This window comes from Hypoxylon trugodes, assembly GCF_022578975.1.
Source record: "Hypoxylon trugodes strain CBS 135444 unplaced genomic scaffold F4822scaffold_1, whole genome shotgun sequence".
In the NCBI taxonomy this organism is placed as follows: Eukaryota; Fungi; Ascomycota; class Sordariomycetes; order Xylariales; family Hypoxylaceae; genus Hypoxylon; species Hypoxylon trugodes.
Window position 1 is genome coordinate 2,607,985 of NW_026250016.1, and position 22,426 is coordinate 2,630,410.

Sequence of the window (22,426 nt, forward strand, 5' to 3'; positions counted from 1 at the left end):
GGTTACGCATGAGGTTTTCACTTTTAACTAGTTCGGCGCAGGGGTTATAGGTCAAGGGGCTGCTGTCGCTGAGTGCGGATGGCAGTGCAATGAATGCCTTCAATTTTTTTTAATTTGATTACGTACATACACATGGGATTTGGCTGTTTATGACGTGGATGTGACATGTTTGATTTATCTGTACCTATGTGCTTTATTTGGTTCCAAAACGCGACGATAAGTTTGAGGAGAAATTGGCGAATCGTTGCGCAGTTTGACCTGGGCTCGCTATTTGTTGGGTGAGCCTAATTAATATATGTTAGTTTTATTCTGATTGGTCTCCGCATATTCGGTATTTCGGTATTCGAGAGAGTAACTCACTTTTCTAATAGGAGAGGGCCATTCATAGCGTCCACTCGGCCATATTTCTTGTTCCTTGTCGAAATATCGAAAAACTCGTCTGTGTTATCCGACTGCAGAAGCTGGATTGTTTGCTCTAATTCATCTAGATTGGATCGAAGCATAAATCCGTTCTCGAGGCCATCGACGAAAGTGGTTAGATGTTCGACATCCAATGAGAGCGCCGCGACGCCATTCGGGTTGATCTTTTTTACGTCCGGCGATAGGGGGAGAGCCTACGTTGTATTTTGTTAGTATAGTCACCATAATTGAATTGAATTTAATGAGAAGCAGCCACCAACCAGAACTTTGTTTGCCGCATGACTGAGGGCATCAAAGTAAATAAGTTCCTTGATCTCCCGCGGCAAACCCAATAGTGTCGAATTCATGATATTGGAAAGGTAGCGGGTCAGGGTTTGCATGTAATTGCTCGGCTCCGTAGGACGGTTATATGCTGTCCAATCATACTCCGCAGTTTCTACTAGGTCGTCAATCTTCGAGTTGACTAATTCGAAGATACGCTTCTCGGCAGTCTTCTTGTTTTCCCTAAATTGTTCAGTAGCTGCCAAGGTCAAAGGACCACCTGCGGATGCAGAAGATCGCGCCCTGATTAAGAGTTGCTCTAGTTCTTGACAGGCGATTTCGAAATGCTCTAGGTTGATGAGGATTTGTACGATTTGACCTAGATATTGCGAGCTTAACCTTTCTACCAAGGACTGGCACACCTTCTCAGTAAGGAGTTCGTCGAGTGACTGGTAATGTTAGTATGGCAATCAAATTGAAAATTGGTATAAATGAGATTTACCTTGCGTAGGGTATCGTCGATTTTATTGGGATGTTGGAAATGATCGTCTGAGACATCAGAGAAGAAATAAAACTGGTTGAGGAAATTCCTAATGTCGATACAACACAGCGGGTACATTTGAGAGAAGGGCAAAACACATGGAAATCTGCGACGGTTAGATCAGTATCGCCAAAATCTGATGCCAAGTACTCACGTAAGCTCCTCAATGGGTTTCTCTGGGGTAAACCAGCTAACATTAGCCACTTTCTCATATTCTTCTCTACTATTAATTGCCATCGGCATGTAATCATCGGTCGAGACGATCTTTTGAAGCAATTAGTCAAGTCGCACTTATTGAAAATCGATGATTCCACGTACCTCTTGGAAGTCCTCGCTAAATCTCCTCTTCAACAATTCAGCATACCTATCGAAGAGGTCGACTAGGAATTCGTCAAGTCTGGAGACGGAGTATCCCCATCCCTACCAAACACATTAGTAAATTCAATATTTCAAGGAAGAACAAAAATGGATTTATTTACCTCCATCGTTAGTATGAAAAGATCAATTCGCCCTTTAATATTGAGAAGAATTTGTGCATCGCCGACATCGTTCAACGCCTTTGACGTCAATGATATCGCAGCAGAACACATCGAATCCCATAATTCCTCAACCTGTAATTATCAGTATTATCACTTGAAAAGAAGGATTAGGGTCGTCTTACATCAATAGCAGTGCGTAGCTGCGGAGCCTGGCGCATTGTGGCCTTCTCAATTATAGCAAATCCAGCAATGCCTTCTAGTAAACTACTCAAGGAGGAATCGTCATCGGTCGCAAGGGTTACAGAACTTGGAATAAGTAATTCTTTTTGCCGCCTTCTGGTGGCAGCATATTCGGAGCGAAACTTATCACTCTGTCCCAACGCCTCATGGATATGTAAGGCCTCAAAAAGAGGTGTAAAGTCAACCTAACGACTCGATTTAGCATATATACGGAATATTCGCTATAATTATTGGTGCAAGCAAAAATTACCTTTAATTCTTCGTTATCAAGCACATCAAATTCTTCACTCTCATCAAAGACCAGCTCAATTGCAGAGTTCAGTTTGAAACGGTTCAAGTATTCATCTTTTTCCGCCCTATCCCGTTGCCGTGTGCGTCGCATTTCGGTATGATAGAAGGCCACCTCTCCAAGGAACTGTGAGGTCTCCCTAATACGAAATAACCAAGTATTAAGATCTGTCATGACTGCCTCGGATATGGTTTTCTGGGACGCGGGAATGGATTTTTGTATTAGATTGGCGAGTTGGTGTTGGGTGGCATAATTATTCTGTATTATCGGGATGAGGAATTCGTTCTGGAGGTCGTCGAGGGACTTGAGCGCAGCGTAGTACTTCTTTTTTCGGATTAAGTCGTGGGCATTATTCACAGCATGAAGGATCTTCAGAGATTCCTTCATGGCATCGGATACATCTGATATATTCTCTCGTATCGCTCGCGTATTTACCAGTGCCTGCTTCTGTTCCGCCAATTTCTCCGTACTTGCTTGAATGGATTGGTTCAATTCGAGGATATCGACGGTCAAGGCAACGGTTCGCTCGCGAACATTTTGGAGGTGGTTGACGGAAGCTAGAAATTCTTCGTGCTTCGTCAACCCTATTCTTTCAATCTCTGCTTCCCTATCTTCGGCATATTGTGCTAGATTCTGCGTGAGAGCAGTTGCTCGATTGGTCACGGTCGCATCTTTTAGGACGGGGATTAATTGATCGAGAAATTCGCCATCGGAGGTAGAAAGTAGGATCTGGTGAACAGCAGATCCATAATCATCGTAGTTTTGCGCTCTTCGCGGCATGGTGGTGGTAGACGGTAGCCTAATGGCATCGCAATGCGACCGTAGGCGTTGTATGTGTTCAAGTGCGATTCAAAGAGAGAAGGGCGGTCGGATATGGCCAATCCACAGTAGGGCAATCTCTCATCGTCAATTTTTTACGTACAGAATAATCAGACTTTTTGCTTAAATTCAATCAGGTTCTGTAGTTCCAATAAAGTTACCTAGGCATATTGAATAAGATAATCGTACTGTCTCGCATTGCCTACAATTACGTATACAGGTGTAGGAAGGAAGATGGGGAGCTGTCTGCAGCTGTAATTCTTAGCCGTCCAGCTGCATCTCAATTGTAATGAGCCTCACGCTAATCGCCCCATCTACCCCACAGCCCCAGGAACTAAGCCTTAGAGATCTCTTACAGTGTTACGTGTGGCGCTAATGTGGCGCATAACCTCATATTGTTATAGTGTCTTTAAAGACTTTTTGAAGATAGCAGCGAGATTCACCGAACAAGTCGCTCTCTACAATTGATGCATCCAAAGAATTCTTAACTTCGCTTTTAGGGGAAGTCTAGGCGACCATTCTGTCGACGCAATATTTTCGTTTTCGTTTTCGCAACGCTTATCGAAATGTGTTAACACATGCATACCTACCTAGGTAGGTAGTCTTACTACCAAATCAATCAAGATATTAGGTAGGCCTACTACGACATTGTCGTATATTCACACTCGCAATTACAAGTTAGTTCCCATATAGTGCGAGATAATTAGCTATATCACCCACCACTTTCTTCTTTTCGCCGCACTCAACTTACTAGACGCTAGTGAAATTTGCGCCATCTGCCGCCTTTTAAAGTCTTAAGGATATCATTTCGTGTCCTAGTGTCACTCGACTATAAAAGTACAAAATCTAGATTTTTTGCCTAAATAAAATACCTCTTTCATGGCATCGAGAGACGCAGAAACACATAAAAGTTAAGGGATGTGATTTTTGGGGCATAATGAGCCATTAAGGTAGAGTCATGCCTAAGCCCTGGTCCCAGAACCTTCATACAATAACGGGGTTGAAATCAGACAACTTGTTAAGCAATACTAATCTACTAGTAACGCATAACATTTTTCATCCTTTATTATCATTCTAGCTTATTATTTCATAGTGCCGCATGTCTTCAGCTAGGCTCGTTTGGGAAGAGAAGTTGGTACTGTGGTTTCCCTCCCTTGGCTCTCACCCCTTATCTTACATGCGTTCTTCATTGGGAGTTGCTGCTAAACAGGAAGCACGCGTAGAGGACTTAGGAAGTTACCAAGGTGTCCACGTAGGTCAAAAAGGGATGCGGTCCATGCCGAAGACCGGGGCGTACAGCGGCTCCTTCCATCAGTGGTCCCCCGAAAAGTCCTCCCGCCCTCCGAAAATTCCGGGCCGGGGGCCGGAAGGGGTAAGGACAAATGCCGAAACCGGGCTAGCCAAGCCATAAAGGCAACAGCATGGAGCAGAGCGGTCCAAGCCCGGTCGAGAAAACACTCCATACCTAGGTAGGTAAGTACCAAGGCAACTTGCTAGGAGTAGTCGCCAGGTATAGGGAGATATTTGCTCAAAGTGCGCGCCCAAGTTGGTAGGCAAGCAAGGCGATTGCAAGCTTGACCGGTCCGGAACACCTGAAGCATTGATAGATATCCACTCCACTGATAGCTACCTTTAGGGTCACCAACCATCGGATGACCATTACAATCACCCATGACTTGGGAACATGGTTAGTGCTTGATGATTCGTCTGATCTATGCCAACCACCTCTAATCATCTTCAGTTGAGCCTTGACCATTCCCGGGTTCCTACGCTGAGAGGTTTAAGTACAAACAAATCTAAATTGATTTAGTACCTGCAGGTATGTAGCGACTACCCTAATCATGATATACGATAGTGCGACTCTTCAGAGAATAGCGAGTGCAAGTACCTATACCTTACCTGTACCTTTAAAGTCAACTATACCCGTTCTGAAACAAGCTCCTTCCGTATAACCATCGGACGTTCTTCCCTCTCTCCTCTCCATATTAAATCACGGTACAATCGGCCAAGGGTTCTCTGAGGGCAGAGTTACTTTTTAAGCGCACATAAATCTGATCTTCCTCCCCGATCCTTCACCATCTTTCTTACAACCATCCCCAACCTCAACTCAACTTACCCACCTCTTACACACACACACCATCCTTCAACCTCAATCTACCCTTCCACCTTGGACCATTGCAGTGTCTTGGGTTCAACAGGAATTTTCATTGATACCCAGGTATTCAATTCACCTAACTTCTTGTCCTTCGGGAAGACTATTGCGTCAACCCTTGGGAGAAAATTGAATCCACCTTCTTCAAGTTTCTTCTTGACACCCAGTTTACTCATACCCCAAGAACAACCCATCTATCAATCCCCTTGGTCTTGGCACAGGAAAGAATCTTAGGAATCTTGCAGATTCTAATCAAGTTTGCCAGTAAGTATTTCTATTTCCCGATTTCGGCCCTAAAGCTTCGACTAAACCTCTTCGCCCAATGCAGCCTTTTTGCACCCGGTTGGCAAGTTCGTGGACGGTTCAGTTTTCTATCGGTCGGCGACCTCTCTGTCATACTGCGACAGCAACTTCCCACTTCACTTGACCTATACTCATATAATCTAGAGTCTAGGAACTAAATTGATCCTTCTGCCCAAGGCCACTTCGGGATCTCATAAGGATCATCTAATCCCAAGAGCCGTACAGTATCGATCAACACTCCCACTTTTGTCACCGCACATAGGCAGCTCTACATTCCATTGACAAGTAAGTCCCGCCGTTTTCACTTAGTCATAACTCTTTCCTACTGCTCGATAAGGCATCCGTTTTCATTCCGAATATACCCTCGCCCTATTGCGTTACACAGGAACCGCGACGAAAACCATCCCACGCCGACATTACCGTATCCCCATTTTTTCACGGCACTATATACATTAAATACCCCAATCGCGTCCTTCCCTATACCATTTTAGAGGCCCTTCACATATACTTTTCATATCCAACTTTGCTATATCCGAGTCTTACCCCAGTGGCTTGCCTTCGCGGTCTGGGCTACACCGGTGGTGGACCCCGGTAGCTCGACCCATCCTACTGTCCTTATACCTCAAGACTAGCCTTAGCATTTTCTAATCAATTATATAGCAGGGATACCCAGATTAAGTGAAGAAGAGTTAATTGCATCGTCTTCTTCATTTATCTCTCAAGTTACGCCCTCGACGTTGGTGAACTTGGAGAGAAATACAGACTTAGGAAGTCAATCACATTGGTTGTGATAATTGCTCGGTAAGTTTCTCTTCGCATTTCCGCCCCTGCACCGAGGGAAGTTGAGCTTCTGTCTCCTTGATCGGAATATCCACCCTAAACGACCTCTCCAAGAATCGGTTATCCCCCTATACCTCCTTACATTACACCTCATTAAATCCTACAAGATTCACATTAGTCTCCCTTGGTTGTAACCCCTTTTCATTGCTTATATTCGTCGCACCTCAAATTTATGCCATCCAGTATGAACAAGCAACGCCGGCCTCCTAAAATCCCTAGTCGGCTGTTTGGTCCGAGGCCCACAGTCCGATAAAGGGTATTAGATCCTTTTGAGAACCACCAACCCAGCTCTTCACTACTATATCTCATTTAACTAACAAACATAGCAAGATTTTACAACTAGTTGCAGTTGTGCAAACCATAGGTCTAGCACTCGGTTGTTCTACCTAAACATACTTCTCAGTATCGGCATTTGACGCCGCAACACACCGCGACCCAGTCGACGAATCGGGTTCAATAATTAGTCCTCGCCATTACTAGTCCTAGCCGAACTCTTGATAGTTTATTCTTGTCGAGGTATAACTTACCTCCATTATCATTGGTTGTCTTCATAGACTTCCTTGATCGCCAACAATAGCATCGCCTCTAGGTGAGTGGTCAACCCCTTTCCTCTCATGATAGTGAGACTCGAATCTTGACGAGAATTAAGGAACTTACTGACTTCGTTTTATATAAGATCCTTGTAGTTGGTGTTTTTTACATTTACTGATGTCAACTTCAGGAACCAACCGAGGTTTCAATACCGGATTTAGTTTCTCAGTACTGCCACAGATGCAGTACAACTCGTCGGATAAGATGAGTAACATGCAGCAGGCCCGCGAAGGCCATTTCAACCCGGTATCTCCTCATTCTTCCAGTGGAGCCGCCGATTCTTTCAAGGGTACTCCTGATACTCGACTAACCACCTTCTCACCCGAGGATGGATCCGCCCGATCTACAAAGACACTCGCATCTCTCAATGCCAGTGCACGCGACGTTGGACCTATCAAGTACGACATGGCCTCGACGAAGTCTCTCGAGCGACCGGGTGTCTTTTACCGTAGCAACCTTCAGCTAGAAAAGGACCCTTTCGTCACCTCTGCTGGCCCAAGCTACAGCGGAAGACAGAAGTTATCCCCTACCGCTACCGTCTTTAGTCCTCTCCCCCCGGCGATGGTTGCTCGCGGTGCAGCATCTGAGCCTAAGAGAGCAGATGCGATGTCAGAGCGTCTTAGCCAGGGCGGCGGCCACGCTTCTAGACGTTCTTCGCCGCCGGCTAGCTCGATCAATGCTCACTTCATCCGCAACCAGCTGAGCACGGATATGGGAATTTCGAGATGCTTGATTCTCTCATCTCCAATTGGTAGCAATGTTACTGCGGATGAGTTTGAGATTCACTTAACTGTAAGACCTCACTAATATACCATCGTATGTTCCACGGGCTGACCATTATAAGGAACTTCTTCCGGCTGGTACCGCCATCAAAGGCAGTAGACAGGTGTATGAATTCGCCGACCAGGTATTCGTCCGTTTCACTGACATCCGTGACGCCTGTGCCGTCTTCTCAAATATCTCTTTGGGTGGCCGCAATTGGTCCGTCCGTGCAGTGAGCCCTCGGGAGTTTACATCTGTGATTGATCCCAATGCATGCCTCGTCACTGCCCATGAAGGCCAACTTTACTTGAGCGTGTTTTCTCACTCGGCGAACTCTATGACGACCACACAGCTCGAGACTTTCTTGAAGGATCTTTTGCAGTCTGAGGGAGACTTATTTGCCTTCAAGGTCCACGAAGGCGCACCCGGAGCCCTGATCAGTGCTGTAATTGAATACTGTGACAATGGCATGGCTATTCAAGCCCTCTCGAAGTTCAACGGCACCATCATTAATGTAAGTATTGCATTCAAAGATCTAAAGGGTTCACTAGCTAATATTGTTCTGAAAGGGCCTTCAAATCTGCATGATTGTACACCGACCTGATTTGATGACCATTCCAACTGGGAATGAAGGCGGAGCCGTCGACCCGATCCGAACTATGTCCACCGCGCCGGCGGACTTGGCCACCAGCCTCCGACAATTGTCTCTTGGGAGACAACAACCAGCTGTCCAATCGGCAAGTTCTCTACTATCCACGCCTGCTCGTCCGCATGTACCCTCAAGCAACTTCCCGTTGTCGTCACCGTTTGGGATGATGCCTCTAGTCTACCCCGGATTACCTATTAACACTCCATACATGATCGACCAAGCGCCGTCTAGAACTCCTAGTATGTTGTCGTCGAGCAACTACTCTCTCGCAAGTCCCTCGATGTTGCAACCAAACTCGTTCATGTCTACAGACCTCGTCACTCCACGACAATTCCAATCTCTTGGCCGTCCAGATGGTCGCCGTCAGAACGCGATGCGAGTTAGTCGATCCCCTTACTATAATGTTGCTAATCATCACAACCATGTCGATATTGGCCGCATTAGAGACGGTATCGATGTGCGCACGACTGTAAGTAATATAATGATAAATCTGGTTTGGATGGGATCTAACCTTAATAGATCATGTTGCGCAACATCCCCAACAAGGTTGACCAAGCTCTACTGAAGAGAATCGTCGATGAGTCTAGCTGGGGAAAATACGACTTCATGTACCTCCGCATCGACTTTGCCAACGATTGCAAGTACGTATTTCTTTTGGAAGCATAGAGGGGTCAATTACTGATTGCATCATTGCAGCGTCGGTTACGCGTTCATCAATTTCGTTGATGTAAGTCTCACTTTCTGCGTGCGGATATTCATTTTGACACTGCTAACTAATTTTCTAGCCGCTGGACATTATTGATGTAAGGACTTTCGTTTTTAGGACCGTGATAGGACCACACTGACATTCTCCCAGTTTGTGCGTGCCAGAGGCAACCAACGCTGGAACTGCTTTAAGAGCGACAAAGTTGCCGAGATCTCTTATGCGAGTAAGTTGGCCTCACACTCCTATTAATTATGTCGAAATACTGAACTTTGGCCTAGCGATTCAAGGCAAAGACTGCCTCGTCCAGAAGTTTCGCAACAGTTCGGTGATGCTTGAGGCCCCTCACTATCGACCCAAGGTAAGTGAAGCCTAAAGGAACAAATTTAGGATGTACATAACTCACTCTCGTTCTTGTAGCTTTTCTTCACCCTAAACGGGCCCCACCCGGGAATGGCAGGTAATGAAGAACCGTTCCCCGAGCCTGACAACCAATCGAAGATGAAGAGAAGCTGCGAAAACGCCGAGCATGTTGGTAAGTCAAACCTACCTAGGTAATTAATGGTTTGGGAGGTGAATAATTCTGACTATTTGGATAGGCCTTTTCACTCCTAATGCAGGCCAGCACTTCCGTGACGAACAACGACGCCGTCGTTCTCAGTTTGACCGTGGAAACCCGAGATTGGACCAGGGCGAGTACGACGATCATCTTCTTCCAATCGCCTATTATCCCCAGCAGTAAGCTCCTACGAGCTGCTGCAATTATAATCTCATGGGCTTTTGTCGGGTCACTTTGGTGACCTGTCCCAGAAGTAATTACCTCATATCATAATGCGTTTTTCTCATGATGATTTCTCACGGATAATGGAGATTTTGACTTTTCAGTCAATTTGCAACATTTGCTTGCCAGTGAGTGCGAGATTCAAATTTGGAGAACGGAGTAGCCTTTACTAACTGGAGTGTAGGTTTTACGGCGCCTTTTTTCCTTGTTTCCTAATGATCTATGGAGGAGCCTGCCAATACTGCCCTGAGTAAGGGGCGAACGCGCAGAATTCTCGACTTTTTATTGCCACAAAAAATTCAACAAAGTTATTATAAAAAAAAAAAGCCAACCAAAATCACTCGGAGTCAAAACTAGGAAAACATTTAGTTTCTTTTTACGGTCGATTTCCGAGTAACCAATTCCGACATACCACGCTGGAAGGAATTTACAGACTCACACTAACATGCACCTTTTCGTCAGGCCATGTCTGCGATGGTTTTGCCTACTCGTATCACAGCATCCGTCGCCTCAGATACTCAACTAGGACATTTCACCAACAGAGCAGATAACCAGCCATCCTGTTGACTGGTCGGCAGTCATACATCTTCCCACTCACCAATACCTTTTTGGTAGACACTAGATTGCACAATATGTTGCTTTCAAGCTTTAGCATTCGGGAGAAAATATTGCTGGAGAACATCGGCTAGGCGTCGTTTGTGCCTTAATGATTTTGGACTTCGCCATGCAACGACCCATTCTCTTATGGATGCGTTTCATTTTTCCTTTTTCTCGGCCTTGAAAATACTCATCGATCACGACTATTTGGCCACAGCCAACCTCCGACTAACGAGGACTTAATTCATGAATTCGGCGAAACTCGGGTTTTAGGTTCGATTGGTTGTGAAAAGATAGGAGGCGTATGCGTACCGTCGCCTGGACATCGGCAAGGGGTAGAGGATGGATGGTTCTGGGTGGACTAAGCCCTACTAAAAGTGTTTGCGTAGCTTTAGACTTACTAGCAATTTACGTTGATTTCCTAACTTGTGCCCAATCTTCTAAGTGCGTGATATGCCACTTTTTCACTTATAAAAGCGTTCTCGGTGCGCATTTACAAACTTCATTCTAATTGTGATGTCATTAATTCATGTGTAGTCATTAACCGAGCTAGCCTCTATAAGAAACGTACATGAATGTATACTAATCAGGATCCTCCGGTAAAGCAGGAAGGGGCTTTCGCGCTGACGTAGAGTGAGTCAAAGGTGGTCTGCTCGATAGAGGAGCGTATTCTACACTGTCGGCCCCTAAAGACGGCGTCAACTGCCTCTCTGACTTTCTAGCTAGTATCTCTGAATAACTCGACGACTCCCCGCCTGTAGCGTAGTATTCCCTATCCTCATCGCCGTCTCCATCTAATTCTTCTACTCCGTCCCCACCTCCTCTACTCCTGACGGGCGTTAGAGCGGGTTCTGAATCGTATCCTATCTCGACGCTTGACGGCGTAGCGGGGGCTCGATAGTAATTGCTCGTGGATGCGGGTTCGGTCGAGGCTCTATTAGGCGACGGACGCCGGCGACCACTACCTGTTTCGGATTCGGGGGTTTCTGCGCCGGCTCTGGAGCCTCGTCTTGGTCGATGGCGGAGGGAGGTCGAGGATGCGGAGTCGGGGGTTCGGCTTGGGCTACGGCGTAAATGCGTTGGTGGTGTAGCGTCGGTGACGGAGAGGAGGCTGGTATTGGGACTATGGTCGCGGGGACCGGTTTTCATGCTATGTTGTTGCTGCGGCGGACCCCTTGGTGTGGTTGGGGAGAATAGAGGGGAGGCGGCGAATCGCGAGGATGGGGAAGTGCCGGATAGGAATTGTGTTGGGTAATACGCGTACGCGGAATCTACGGCGGCGGAGGCGATTCCGCCGCGGGAGAATATTACTAGCACGAGACAGCCTAGGAGTAATAAACTTTGCACTATGGCCATGCGTTTTTGGAAAACGACTTCGTCGGCTAGAACGCCGAGGCGTTCGGATAATGCGACGATTTCGCGCTCGGATTGCTCGCGTTGCGATTCGAGTGCGATTACGGTTGATTGCCAGATTTGGTCGTACCGCGCGCGGGCTTCGCGGAGTTCGCCGAGGACGGTGTTGTTGAGTGTGTCGAGGAAGAGGTCTACTTTGGCGACCTGTCGGCGTTCTAGTCGGGCTAGTGCTTCTTGGAGGAAGCGGGATTGCGATTCGATGTATTGGAGGGATAAAGTTGTGTTGGACTCGAGTGCTTGAATGCGTTTATTAAGCGCCTTGAAGAATGAGTCCTGGACTGTGGGGGAGGGGGCGGCGGAGGATGTCGTGGTTGTGGTTTTGTTGCGCGGTACGGAGGGGGAACCCGATGGTTGGTTTTTGGAGACAGCGGTTCGTGAGGATGGTGGTTTTATGGATGTGGGTGCGGCTGTCTTACCCCTCGAGGGAGGCGAGTGTGTCTTTACGGGACTCGAGGATGAGGCTGTGGTGGAGGGTATTGTGGAGGTTTCGGTGACCGAGCGTGGATCCGGGGACGGTGTAGAGGTTGGTATAGATTCAGTTGAGTTTGCGGCATCTGTGCTTACTGACGCTTCGTTGGAAACGCTAGACGATGAAGACCCTTTTGATTCGACGGCTTTGGACGTCGAAGCTCCCGACGAGGCCGTATTTGGATTGACTGAAATTGTCTGTTCGGCTGCCGCTGCGGATTGGGTTTGATCCGCGGTTGTGCTTTCATGGTTTTCATTCTTAGCAAGCTCTCCCGCTTCGCTAAGCGCACAAGTCGAGTTGGAAGGGAAATAATAATAGAAATATGATTCGTCCCAGTAGGGTATCAAATCACTCTGCTCTAGATTTATCGATTCAACCTTAGACTCAAGAACCTCGGCCACTTCAACCTCAGGTTGGGGTTCAGCTACCTCGACGGTTTCCTCGGAGCCTTCATGGATCGTCTTAGTAGCATCATCTTCAGCATCAAGGTCGGCGGGGTCAGCCTCTTTCCATGAATCGAGCATACGTGTGCCATGGACTCGTAGCAATGACATGGGGCAATAGTACTCATTACCATAATGGCTTAGGATCTCGATGCGCACGTATTTGGCCCAGATCTGGGGGTTCTCAACTAAGAAAGGTTGGATATCTCTGGAATTACGGGCTTCGAATGTGCCCAACACTTTCCATTTTTCTAACTTGACGGGATAGCGGTCGCTTACACTAACTCGAAAATGGCGTATCATACTCGAGAAGAACTCGAAATTGGCCAACACGATAGTATCGACTAGAATATCGTCGCTCAACTCGACAATGACGAACTTGTGCTTCATGGAACATTCCAAGAGCATGTATGAATCCTTATTCTCAACAAGAATAGCCTTAGGATTCTTAGCCCCTGGACTTGCCTTCTTGACGGTAGCGCCAGCGTCGAACGAGGCGTACGAGAATCTCTCCTTGCTTGTTTTCCCAGCATCTTTACTCCGATATCCCTGGGTCAACCCCTCGTCATAGGTCACCTTCTCGACCTGCCTCTCCTTCTCTTTGTCCTTCTGCGACGGTTTTGTGGACGATGTGATCTCGGAGATCTTATCCGAATATGCGTCGAAATCGAGCGACACCTCGCCTTCATCGCCGAGGCTATCGAAGTCTTCCCCGGGGTAGGCCTCGCCATGTGTTTCTTTGCTCTTGCGATGTCTTGGTTCTAGTGCCTCTTGTCCGGACTTCTCAAGCATCATGGCCTTCCATTCTTCGAATGACATGAAGGCACCTGTGCTGAGATCGTTCCCGTCTTCGTCGAGCTCTTCATGATCGACGGTACTACCATTCTCGCCAGGGCCAGGCGTCGGGTCGGCAGCAGAAGCGACGGTAGCGCTAGAGGGCTCGGAGGCGGAAGAATACGGCGAGGGAGATGTGGTGAGACATAGTTGTGGTAGGGTATGGGTGATGTAATTCACCGTCCTCGATTCGCATGTCGGCTCAGCAGTCGCAGCGCCCGAGGCTGCAGGTTTCGCAACATCATGGGTAGTCGAGGTAATGGAATCGGACTGGGCTATCGCATGGTTCGCTACTAGTAGGAGTAGACTCGAGAAGTCTAGAATTATACGTCGCCTTTTGGGTGCGAGCCACATTGCAAATGTGGTTCGGACTCGCGTCGAATGGAAAGATGGTCCATAGGCATAGGAGATTATGGTGTTATTGTTATGGTGACGGAGTTGAAGTGGTGACACAGCATAGAATTAAGTTGAGAGATACCTTGAACGTGCCTGCCCAAGTACCTATATACGTAATGTACTTTTCTACAGTGTGTATCGCCTACCCAAACGTAGAAATTACAGGTGGCAGCACGATGCTATCTCGTTAATTAATTGCCCAAAGTAGTTTAGCCTACATTTTTTACACTACAAGTTGCACGGATAGTAAATGCAAGCGAAGGTTTTATACTCTTCTGTTAAGGAGAGAAATGTATTTAACAATGTACATTATATGGTAAAATATTTAGATTCAATGCTTTTCATTACATTTCTTTATTTTAGGTAGGTAGTTCGGTACATCTCGATTATTTAGACTTTTGCTTTTTCCAGATCGTATGTATGGATGTATATGAGGTGGCCCGTGATCAGTACCTAGGTAACTCCGGACTACCTAGGTATGTATGATATGGTGTGGGGACACAAAAGTGCGAAGATTCATTTTTTAAACTTCATGGCGACATGTATCGCGAGATGGGATGAATTAGGACGGTGTAGATAAGGTAGGCATGATGGGATGGATCTGGGCAAACGTGACTTCTATGTTTGTTGTAAATCGCGATAAGATTTACTTTATGTAAGTTTTCTAGGTACTTAAATGTACTTAGGAAGCTTAAGCTCGATCTGAATTCTACTTTTCTACCACTTTCATCTATTCACATACAACTCATACACGTCCATCAATCCCTCGATTGACAAAAGACTTAATCTTCTCCGATCCGAACCTAACAAAAGATTACCCTGGTAATAGGGTTCGCCTGTCAAACCCCGCTGAGAAACGATGCAGGGCCCTAGCAAGATCACGGCTCAGAAAGGGTACCAGGGGAAAGCTGCTACGTCCCCGATTCTCGACCTCCCAGTAGAGCTACTCTTCCGGGTGCTTTCTTTCCTTGATCCCGCACCTATCTTGCTGTTCTCTCTCACTTGCAAAGGAACATTGCATTTCGTCCAAGCATCTGACCTGTGGGAACCTTGTTTCTCTACTCTTCATAGAGTCTTACAAACAAGGGAAGAGCACGTCTCTCTTCAAAGATACGAATTTTTACAGCTATTGGCAGATGACCACCCACATTCGTTCGTTTGCCGGCGCTGCATGAAGCTACATCGGAATATTGTTGAGGGAGGTCGATATGCCCAGCTAGGCTCCATTCCTATCTCAGGACGTCGCCGTGGGGCAAGCTCTCAGGGGCTAATGACTTTCGGTCACCTGTGGCCGCAATATGCTTTCAGCATCGAAGAGGCTCTTAAGGTAGTAATTCCTAGAGAAGACCCACGTCCTATTCAACTTCCTGAATTTTCGATATCCACCGATTGGAAACTGGCTAGGCTAGGGACATCCTGCAACAACCCGGACTTCATCCATGGCTACGTTAAGCTAGATAATGAGGGAATCGCTGTAGGTGGACACCTGCATCTTCACAGAGTACAGCGGGTTTTACTTCTCGCCGAAAAGGTCGTCCCCTTCTTCGAGGCCAATACTCCTTCATCTAGTACGTAACATTACTTCTCCTTTTATTTTTTTTTTATCAGGGTATATTTAAGGTATACTGTTTATGCTGGGCTATTGTCGAACACCTCCGAACTACTCGCCTAACGAATAAGTTACTAACTCACGATTATAGTGGAGCAAGTCTTCCGGTTCTGCCGTCATCATACAGATATCATGTCGTCTTTCGGCGACCCTCTACCTCCGTATTTCTTCGAAGGCCTAAACAAAGCCGGCGTCTACAACGCAATAACCACGCTCGCCTTAATAGCGCCGAAGAAAGCATTACTCGAGGAGCCAACGGGAACCCACGGTTTGATTATAGACAAGTCGAAGCTATTCGAGGGTATTATGCCTGGTTGTTCGCAGTGTTCAACAGACCATGTCATGACGATACACAACCACGGCCGAGCTGGTGTCGAAATTGTCGTCGACGTCTACCAAGATCTGGGCTTCCTCTCTTCAACTCATCGCGGTTGGGATTATTGTTGGACTGGAAACATAGAGCACAAATATCGTGGTGTTATTAGTCGACGCCGTGACTTCCCTGCTATCTCTTTTGATTTATTTCCTACGGCGCTTGGTCGGAGTGCCAGGGCACACCCCTCCGCGCCGAGCATTCAGGACGTATGGGAATTACATGAACACGAGCGAAGCGCTAGGTTGGGGTCTGCGGTAAATCAACTACACATTAACAATGAGTGACCGGAGCTTCGGCTAGGGGATGACAATACTTAGGCGCGCAAACTTGCTATCGTAGTGTTGCGGCTTGGATGAGAACCGTAGCGTTCCTGGGGTAAGGGATGAGGGGAAACCGCCGTTGGAGAAAATACTCCGACATTTGCGATGAGTTTAGTTTTACGGGTATCTACGATGGCCTTGCATACTATGCTGCGTCATTGCTACTTGAGAATAGAAGGGGAAATAGCATCAGAAATCGCCAACGCTAAAATCCGTAGCTTAGAGAAGTATTCGTATGGATTTACACACAAATAAACACGCGTTGCCTAATATTATCACTATGTATCGATCTACTTGTGGCATTATTATGATACCGAAAAATCAAATCACATACAATCAACATTCACGGCAGCAATCCCGAATATGTATTAACGAATTTATTCTTGCCTATGTATCAGAAACCAGTGACAGCAGATGCCCATTAGCAGCGGTGGCTCGTGTGGGGGCGTACAAATAAAGTTACTTAAACAATATGTGTGTGGTTTGACTGATGATTTGGGGAAAAGTAAAGAAAGGCAAAGAAGAGAGATAGCCCCAGGGTATTGCTTTGGTGGTACACGTGCCATTCGTTTCCTCTTTGCCCGTCTCCTTTAGTAAGTTACCGCCTGTACGCCTCGAAAAAAAAAAGAAGCCTCAGCCAAACAGCAAAAAATAAAAAGCGTGCGAAACGTTGGGATGTCGACGAGGCTCATCGGGAGAGAATTAGAAATGAAAGAAAACGATGGCCGTAAAAAAGCTCGACTATGGATCGTCGGATCGACCAAATTTTAAAGCAAGCATCCTCCGTGAAGCTGAATAGCTTTATACAGACGCACTTATTACTCGCCGTCACTCAGGCTACCTGGGGCCACACTTCCTTGGCCGACACCATTAGTTACTATCTTTATCCTCGTCGTATTCGCCGAGGACTGTGGTGTACCAGCGCTGGTAGTAGGCGCAGCCGAGCTATCCTTCGTTGACGGGTCCTCGAGCTCGGCAAGCTCTGGATGCCCGTTGATCTCTTCTTGGGCTCGGTCGTTAAAGAATTTCTAGATACGTTAATACATTGAGGTGATACAAAGCAGGTTCGTTTTAGGCTTACCTCCATTACAATTGCATCTGAGTAAAGAAGACTCCCATCTTCATTGTAGGTTCTGCAATTGTTGCACATCAAGACAATGTCACTTCTCATGTCGTTGATGCTATTATACTCCTCTTTCTTGATCTTGGCCTGTATTTGGTTCATACAGATCGGATTGTGGATGAGAACGTAGTAATCGCCGTAATCTCGTTTAGACGGCAACTTGATGAAGGGCCCGATAATTAATCGCTTGGTAGGCTCATCATCTTCGTCATCGTCAACTTGATCTTCGGGTGCAATATCGGCTTCAAGACTCATTAGTCCGTCATACAGGTTACGTAGACTCCTCTGGAGAACTTGTCGAAGTTCTGGGCTAAGGCGTGAATCGTTTCCGTTACCGATTGCCGCGCGAGGGCGCCCTTGAGGCCCACGTCGCTTTTTAGCAGGCGGCTCGCCGTCATCATCCTCAGCTTTGCGCTTCTCATTCTTGCTTCCAGGTTTGCGACCACGCTTCTTAGGTGGCGTCTCAATCTCTTCGGTGCTTGCACGGCTTGCGCTCGGTGAGTTTGCGCTTGACGCATTGAGTACCGCTATTCTCTTCAGTTTATTCGTCTCTCGCTTGTCCTTGCGAGCCTGTTTGCGCGCCGCTGCAGCCTCAGGCGAATCCTCGTCATTATCCACGGCCATGAGCCATTGCTCTTCTGTAAGGCCATCGTCGTATTTAACTCGAGTCCGCTCACGAGCACCACGGCCCAAGACCTCTTCTTGCTCTTCGCCAACGGGATTGCCCTCAGTCATATAGATATCTGGAAGTTCGTTTTCGGCCATGAGTCGTGGAATGCGTTTAGAGCCCGGGCCGGTGCCATATAATGGGTCTCTTGCACGCTCTTCGTCAATTTTTTGGAAGACACCGATTTCGTCTTCACTTCGTGCAAGGATCATGTTCAATTCCTCGTCATCCATCTCATCCTGTTCACCGGATTCAGCCATGTCCGCCGTCTCTAGCAGCGTCCGAAGCATTGCATCACGATCCGTCTCCGAGGATTTGTTGTCGAATCGACCGGCTTGGATAACTTTCCCGTCCATATCAAGCTTGTACCTGGCTCGTTCTAAAATCTTCTCTTCGACGGAGTTAGAACTGATGAGTCGCAAAATTCGCACTTCGTTCTTTTGACCGATACGATGGGCACGATCCTGGGCTTGAAGATCCTGGTGAGGATTCCAGTCTGAATCGTAAATGATGACAGTGTCAGCGGTCTGCAAGTTTAGACCTAAACCACCAGCACGAGTGGAGAGCAAAAACATGAAGTACGGCGAATCTGGAGCATTGAATGTTTTCAAAAGGTCAGACCGGTCTTCGGACTTCGTAGTACCATCCAATCGAAGATACTGAAGTCCACGGAACCGAAGGAAATCCTCCATGATATCCATAATAGCAGTCATCTGGAAAAACATCAGAACTCGATGTCCGGTTGCCTTGTATTTTGGTAAAATTCGATCTAGTAGCTCGAACTTTCCCGCTGTTCGCCATAAGAGATCATTGCTAGTGTTTGTTGGGTTCATCTGGTTTTCCACCTCGTCAAACACGAAGGGATGGTTACAGAGCTTTCGGAGTTGCATAATCATATTGCTGAGACCACGAGCTCCTGTCTTACCACCCTTGCCATCACTAACAGTGATCTTTTGGTAGGATACCATCTGTTTGTACAGACGGTGTTGGAGAGCAGAGAACTTGCACTTGATAACTTTCTCAGTCTTGTCTGGCAAGTCTTTCTCGACATCCTTCTTCAGACGGCGGAGTAGGAATGGTCGCAGCACCTTGTGGAGACGGCGAATGACAAGAATTTGCTCTTCTTCGTTCAACTCCATCTTGTCTTGTCCACCTGTATTTGCGAAGGGAGTGTTGAACCATTCGTCAAAAGTCTTAACTGACTTGAAAATGTTCGGAAGAACGAAGTTGAGCATTGCCCACAGTTCACCTAGGTTGTTTTGGAGGGGAGTACCGGTAAGAATGAGACGGAATCTAGTGCTGTAGTAGGTAGAGATAGTAGCGCTAAGCTTTGATTGGGTATTCTTCATGCGGTGTCCTTCGTCGATAATCATGTGAAACCACTTGATTTTGCTTAGGATGGGACGGTCCTTAATGATATATTCGTAGGTGGTTAGGAGGACCTGGAACTTTCCTTGGCGGATTTTCTCCTGTTGTTGCTTTCGCGCATTCGGAGGACCCTTATACACGATACGGCTGACGGACGGAGCCCATTTCTCAAACTCCAGATTCCAGTTGGTTAAAGTACTCAAAGGCACAATTACAAGGTATGGGCCTTGTTGGAGTTTGCGCTCAATGAGGTAGGTGATCAGACTGATGGTCTGAATCGTCTTACCGAGACCCATTTCGTCGGCGAGGATACCGTTGAGATTGTTGTTGTAAAGAGACAACATCCATTGCAGACCCCTAAGTTGGTACTCTTTTAATGTACCACCAACAAGAATGTTGGCTTGCTCTGTGACGTCCTCCTTGATTCGGTGGGCTACGGCATAGTAATCGATCTTGCGGTTCGCCTCCTCGTCTTCCTCTTCAATCTCGCTTTCTTCCTCCTGTGGAAGATCTACACCCTCATCGCCGTAACGTTCCGCAGCTTGACGCTGTTGCCGTTTGACTGAAGACGCGAGCTGGTGCAAAAAGCCATCAGTTTGCTTAAGTAGATGTGTAATACGGGTATCCTTAGCTTGATCAAGCAACTTAAGGTAGGCCTCTTCATCGTCGGCTTTAAGGGCCTGAAGACGCTGCTTGGCAGTACGCTCGATGCGCTTCTGCTCTTCCTTCTCGATGTTGAAATGGTGCATATGCATTGCACGTCCAATTCTCGAGAATTTGGTCTTTGCGGACTGTGCTGAACCACTAATCTCAGACTTGTGATGTTGAACGGATTGAAGGAAGTCAAGATGCTTCTTCTTCTCGCGGCTTTCGCGGGCGTCACGCTGCTGCTTCTCGAGCTTCTCTGTGATACGAGCCTCACGCACGCTCTGTTTCTTCGTTCGTCGGTACTGGCTACGGTTTGTGGTCATTGCGAGATTGTCATAATGCATCATTTGTCGGCCAATTTTCTCACGTAGGGCACGCTGTTTGGCGTATAGCCCGAGTGACTTAAGCTCTATTATGGCTTTCCTCTTCAACGCATCGTCAGCATCGAGGGTATCCTTAGTGGTATCCCAGTGTGCTACGTTGCCGGGAAGAGACTTTAGTTCAGCGTATCTGGCCTTCATACGGTTGAAAATGATAATTTCCCGCTCGTGTCTCAATTGTTCGAAATCGACACCAGTGGGAAAGATGCTGGGAATGATGAGCCGTTGTTTTCGTAACGTATGGTCGCGATAGCTGATGCCTTTGCGGACGAGTTCACCCTCGTACGGAGACTTAATTGTCTTGAAGGTTCGCCCTTTTGGCGCCGAAGCTTCAGGCTCGGCATCTCCTTCAGGTGCAACAGAGTCGGCTTTCGCTGTCTCTGATGCTGGTGTTCCGGCAGTTATAGTAGAAGTAGGTGGTTGTGTTGATTGCTCAACAATAGCTTGTCTTCGTTGACGCTGCGCATTCAGCGCTTGCTGCATTTGATACGGCACCCCAGCATTCTTACTAAGTAGCTTGAAGGCTTGAATCTGCTGCCTAAGAAGACCTAGTTGTTGTTGAGAGAAATGTGCCATTGGAGAGGCAGTTGAGGGTGAAGATGTAGTGGGCTGAGCAGCTGGACCAGAACTAGAAGGTAGCGCAGAGGCGCTCAAAGGTGTCGAGGAGGGTGGCTGCGTGGTGTGTGGTGTGGGCTGCTGAGGCCGTGGGCCTGGCTGATTTCCGTTGACATTGCCATTAGGAGCATTGTGCAACATCTGAGGAGCTTGCATTTGCATAAAATTCTGCTGCTGCTTGCGCATTTGTTGAAACTTCATCAAGAACTGGCTGGTTTTAAGGAATTCGGGGTCGTTTGCTGGGACGCCTTGATCTTTCAATTGCTGGTATTTCTATAATGAGGTCAGTACGTGTAAGGTAGGAACAATCTTGATATGCCATTGCTATAGGATACACCAGGGAAAGTACGAACCTTATACATTTCTTGCACTTGCGCATGGTTCACCTGCGCCGACATACCCGACGAGCCGGGATGGTGAACGGCTGGGGGGGCTTGAACAGAAGTCATCCTGACGAAGTCTAGAATAACTCTATGCAAGTCCGTACAAGCTTTGTTATGATCTCCGAGCCACGTTACGAGATGTTCATATCTGAAGCACGGTATTAACGACGGTGAGGTAGTACGTAGAGCCTCAACTAATAATTGAAATAAACCGTGGCGAAAGAGCGACTAGGTGAGAATGGCCCGGTTCGGGATTAATTCGTCGTGGTGCAAAGCGGAAGGACGTGTTGGATGGATGGATGTGTCGCGAACCGCAATGCTGGAGATAAAAATGCGGTAGTATTGCGCCGAGCAGAATTGCCCGGAGGCGGAAAGGGGAAAATGGGTTGGGAAAAAAAGAACGGGTGTCGTTGGAATTCGCGAAGGTTACCGGGCGCGGTGCGCGGTATCGAGGACCGGATTATCAAAAAGTAATCGCGGTGGGGATCAGCAGTATAAAGTAGGGGGGAGGAATATTCTGCCCTTTTTTTTCGACTTGGCCTTCGCGGTCGCGGGGGAACGTGAGTCGTCAAAAGGCCAACAGGGTGGGAAAAAAAGACAGAATGGTTGGTCGAGAGCGCGTAAAAAGTCGGCAGGGAGGGGCGGTTTCCGCTAGAAAATCGCGTAAAATAAAAGTTGGAGGTGACTCCGGATAGAAGTCGATGAATTTAGACGGGGATGGGTGATGCGGCTCGCTTTTTTTGATGCGCGATTGATGGCGTGGAAAGAGATGGTTTGATGTGAAAGGCGCACAACCGCACAACAAGACCATCTCCGTTTTGCCTGTCACCTGAGAAAGGAAAAAATGCGCTAACGACCCCAGTCAACAATCTGACCAATCGGTATAAAGATTTCCCGTCTTTAAACCCTGCACTGTCTGACTAATCGTATCGCTAACCCACTAATTTCGTTTTCT

At 47.2% G+C, this 22,426-nt stretch overlaps 5 protein-coding genes across 5 annotated transcripts; 2 read left to right on the forward strand and 3 right to left on the reverse strand.

Annotated features, from left to right (window-relative positions):
• Nucleotides 1-101: 101 nt before the first annotated feature.
• On the reverse strand, nucleotides 102-3,286 carry F4822DRAFT_27461 (exocyst complex subunit Sec15-like protein). The gene is made up of 9 exons (XM_051454772.1): nucleotides 2,192-3,286; nucleotides 1,884-2,126; nucleotides 1,702-1,833; nucleotides 1,541-1,642; nucleotides 1,377-1,486; nucleotides 1,184-1,328; nucleotides 681-1,130; nucleotides 361-614; nucleotides 102-284 (listed from the first exon to the last, which is right to left on the reverse strand). Exons 1-9 carry the CDS (start codon nucleotides 3,008-3,010, stop codon nucleotides 194-196), a joined length of 2,346 nt encoding a protein of 781 aa, XP_051319624.1. The 5' UTR covers nucleotides 3,011-3,286; the 3' UTR covers nucleotides 102-193.
• A 3,766-nt stretch (nucleotides 3,287-7,052) lies between these two features.
• F4822DRAFT_424312 (RNA recognition motif 2-domain-containing protein) lies at nucleotides 7,053-9,791 on the forward strand (the record flags this gene model as incomplete). The annotated part of the gene is made up of 10 exons (XM_051460126.1): nucleotides 7,053-7,727; nucleotides 7,780-8,211; nucleotides 8,267-8,815; nucleotides 8,866-8,987; nucleotides 9,043-9,073; nucleotides 9,132-9,149; nucleotides 9,203-9,275; nucleotides 9,331-9,410; nucleotides 9,470-9,584; nucleotides 9,649-9,791. The coding sequence occupies 10 exons, from the start codon at nucleotides 7,053-7,055 to the stop codon at nucleotides 9,789-9,791; spliced, it is 2,238 nt and encodes a 745-aa protein (XP_051319625.1).
• A 1,126-nt stretch (nucleotides 9,792-10,917) lies between these two features.
• F4822DRAFT_27595 (uncharacterized protein) lies at nucleotides 10,918-14,096 on the reverse strand. Its single transcript, XM_051454794.1, has one exon. The coding sequence runs from the start codon at nucleotides 13,938-13,940 to the stop codon at nucleotides 11,010-11,012; it is 2,931 nt and encodes a 976-aa protein (XP_051319626.1). The 5' UTR covers nucleotides 13,941-14,096; the 3' UTR covers nucleotides 10,918-11,009.
• A 251-nt stretch (nucleotides 14,097-14,347) lies between these two features.
• Nucleotides 14,348-16,553, forward strand: F4822DRAFT_386146 (uncharacterized protein). Its single transcript, XM_051456683.1, has 2 exons — nucleotides 14,348-15,550; nucleotides 15,683-16,553. Exons 1-2 carry the CDS (start codon nucleotides 14,842-14,844, stop codon nucleotides 16,249-16,251), a joined length of 1,278 nt encoding a protein of 425 aa, XP_051319627.1. The 5' UTR covers nucleotides 14,348-14,841; the 3' UTR covers nucleotides 16,252-16,553.
• Nucleotides 16,522-22,263, reverse strand: F4822DRAFT_386148 (chromatin remodeling complex SWI/SNF, component SWI2 and related ATPase). Its single transcript, XM_051456684.1, has 3 exons — nucleotides 21,442-22,263; nucleotides 17,369-21,361; nucleotides 16,522-17,315 (listed from the first exon to the last, which is right to left on the reverse strand). The coding sequence occupies exons 1-3, from the start codon at nucleotides 21,535-21,537 to the stop codon at nucleotides 17,106-17,108; spliced, it is 4,299 nt and encodes a 1,432-aa protein (XP_051319628.1). The 5' UTR covers nucleotides 21,538-22,263; the 3' UTR covers nucleotides 16,522-17,105.
• Between the last annotated feature and the right edge of the window lie 163 nt (nucleotides 22,264-22,426).

Coding starts and splice junctions, on each gene's coding strand:
- F4822DRAFT_27461 (XM_051454772.1), bottom strand. CDS start 3,010: ATGCCGCGAAGAGCGCAAAACTACGATGATTATGGATCTGCTGTTCAC. Junction 1,643..1,701: donor TTTTCATACTAACGATGGAG/GTAAATAAATCC, acceptor TGTGTTTGGTAG/GGATGGGGATACTCCGTCTC. Junction 1,487..1,540: donor TTAGCGAGGACTTCCAAGAG/GTACGTGGAATC, acceptor TTGCTTCAAAAG/ATCGTCTCGACCGATGATTA.
- F4822DRAFT_27595 (XM_051454794.1), bottom strand. CDS start 13,940: ATGTGGCTCGCACCCAAAAGGCGACGTATAATTCTAGACTTCTCGAGT.
- F4822DRAFT_386146 (XM_051456683.1), top strand. CDS start 14,842: ATGCAGGGCCCTAGCAAGATCACGGCTCAGAAAGGGTACCAGGGGAAA. Junction 15,551..15,682: donor GGCCAATACTCCTTCATCTA/GTACGTAACATT, acceptor TCACGATTATAG/TGGAGCAAGTCTTCCGGTTC.
- F4822DRAFT_386148 (XM_051456684.1), bottom strand. CDS start 21,537: ATGACTTCTGTTCAAGCCCCCCCAGCCGTTCACCATCCCGGCTCGTCG. Junction 21,362..21,441: donor AAGTGCAAGAAATGTATAAG/GTTCGTACTTTC, acceptor ACCTCATTATAG/AAATACCAGCAATTGAAAGA. Junction 17,316..17,368: donor CAGATGCAATTGTAATGGAG/GTAAGCCTAAAA, acceptor TAACGTATCTAG/AAATTCTTTAACGACCGAGC.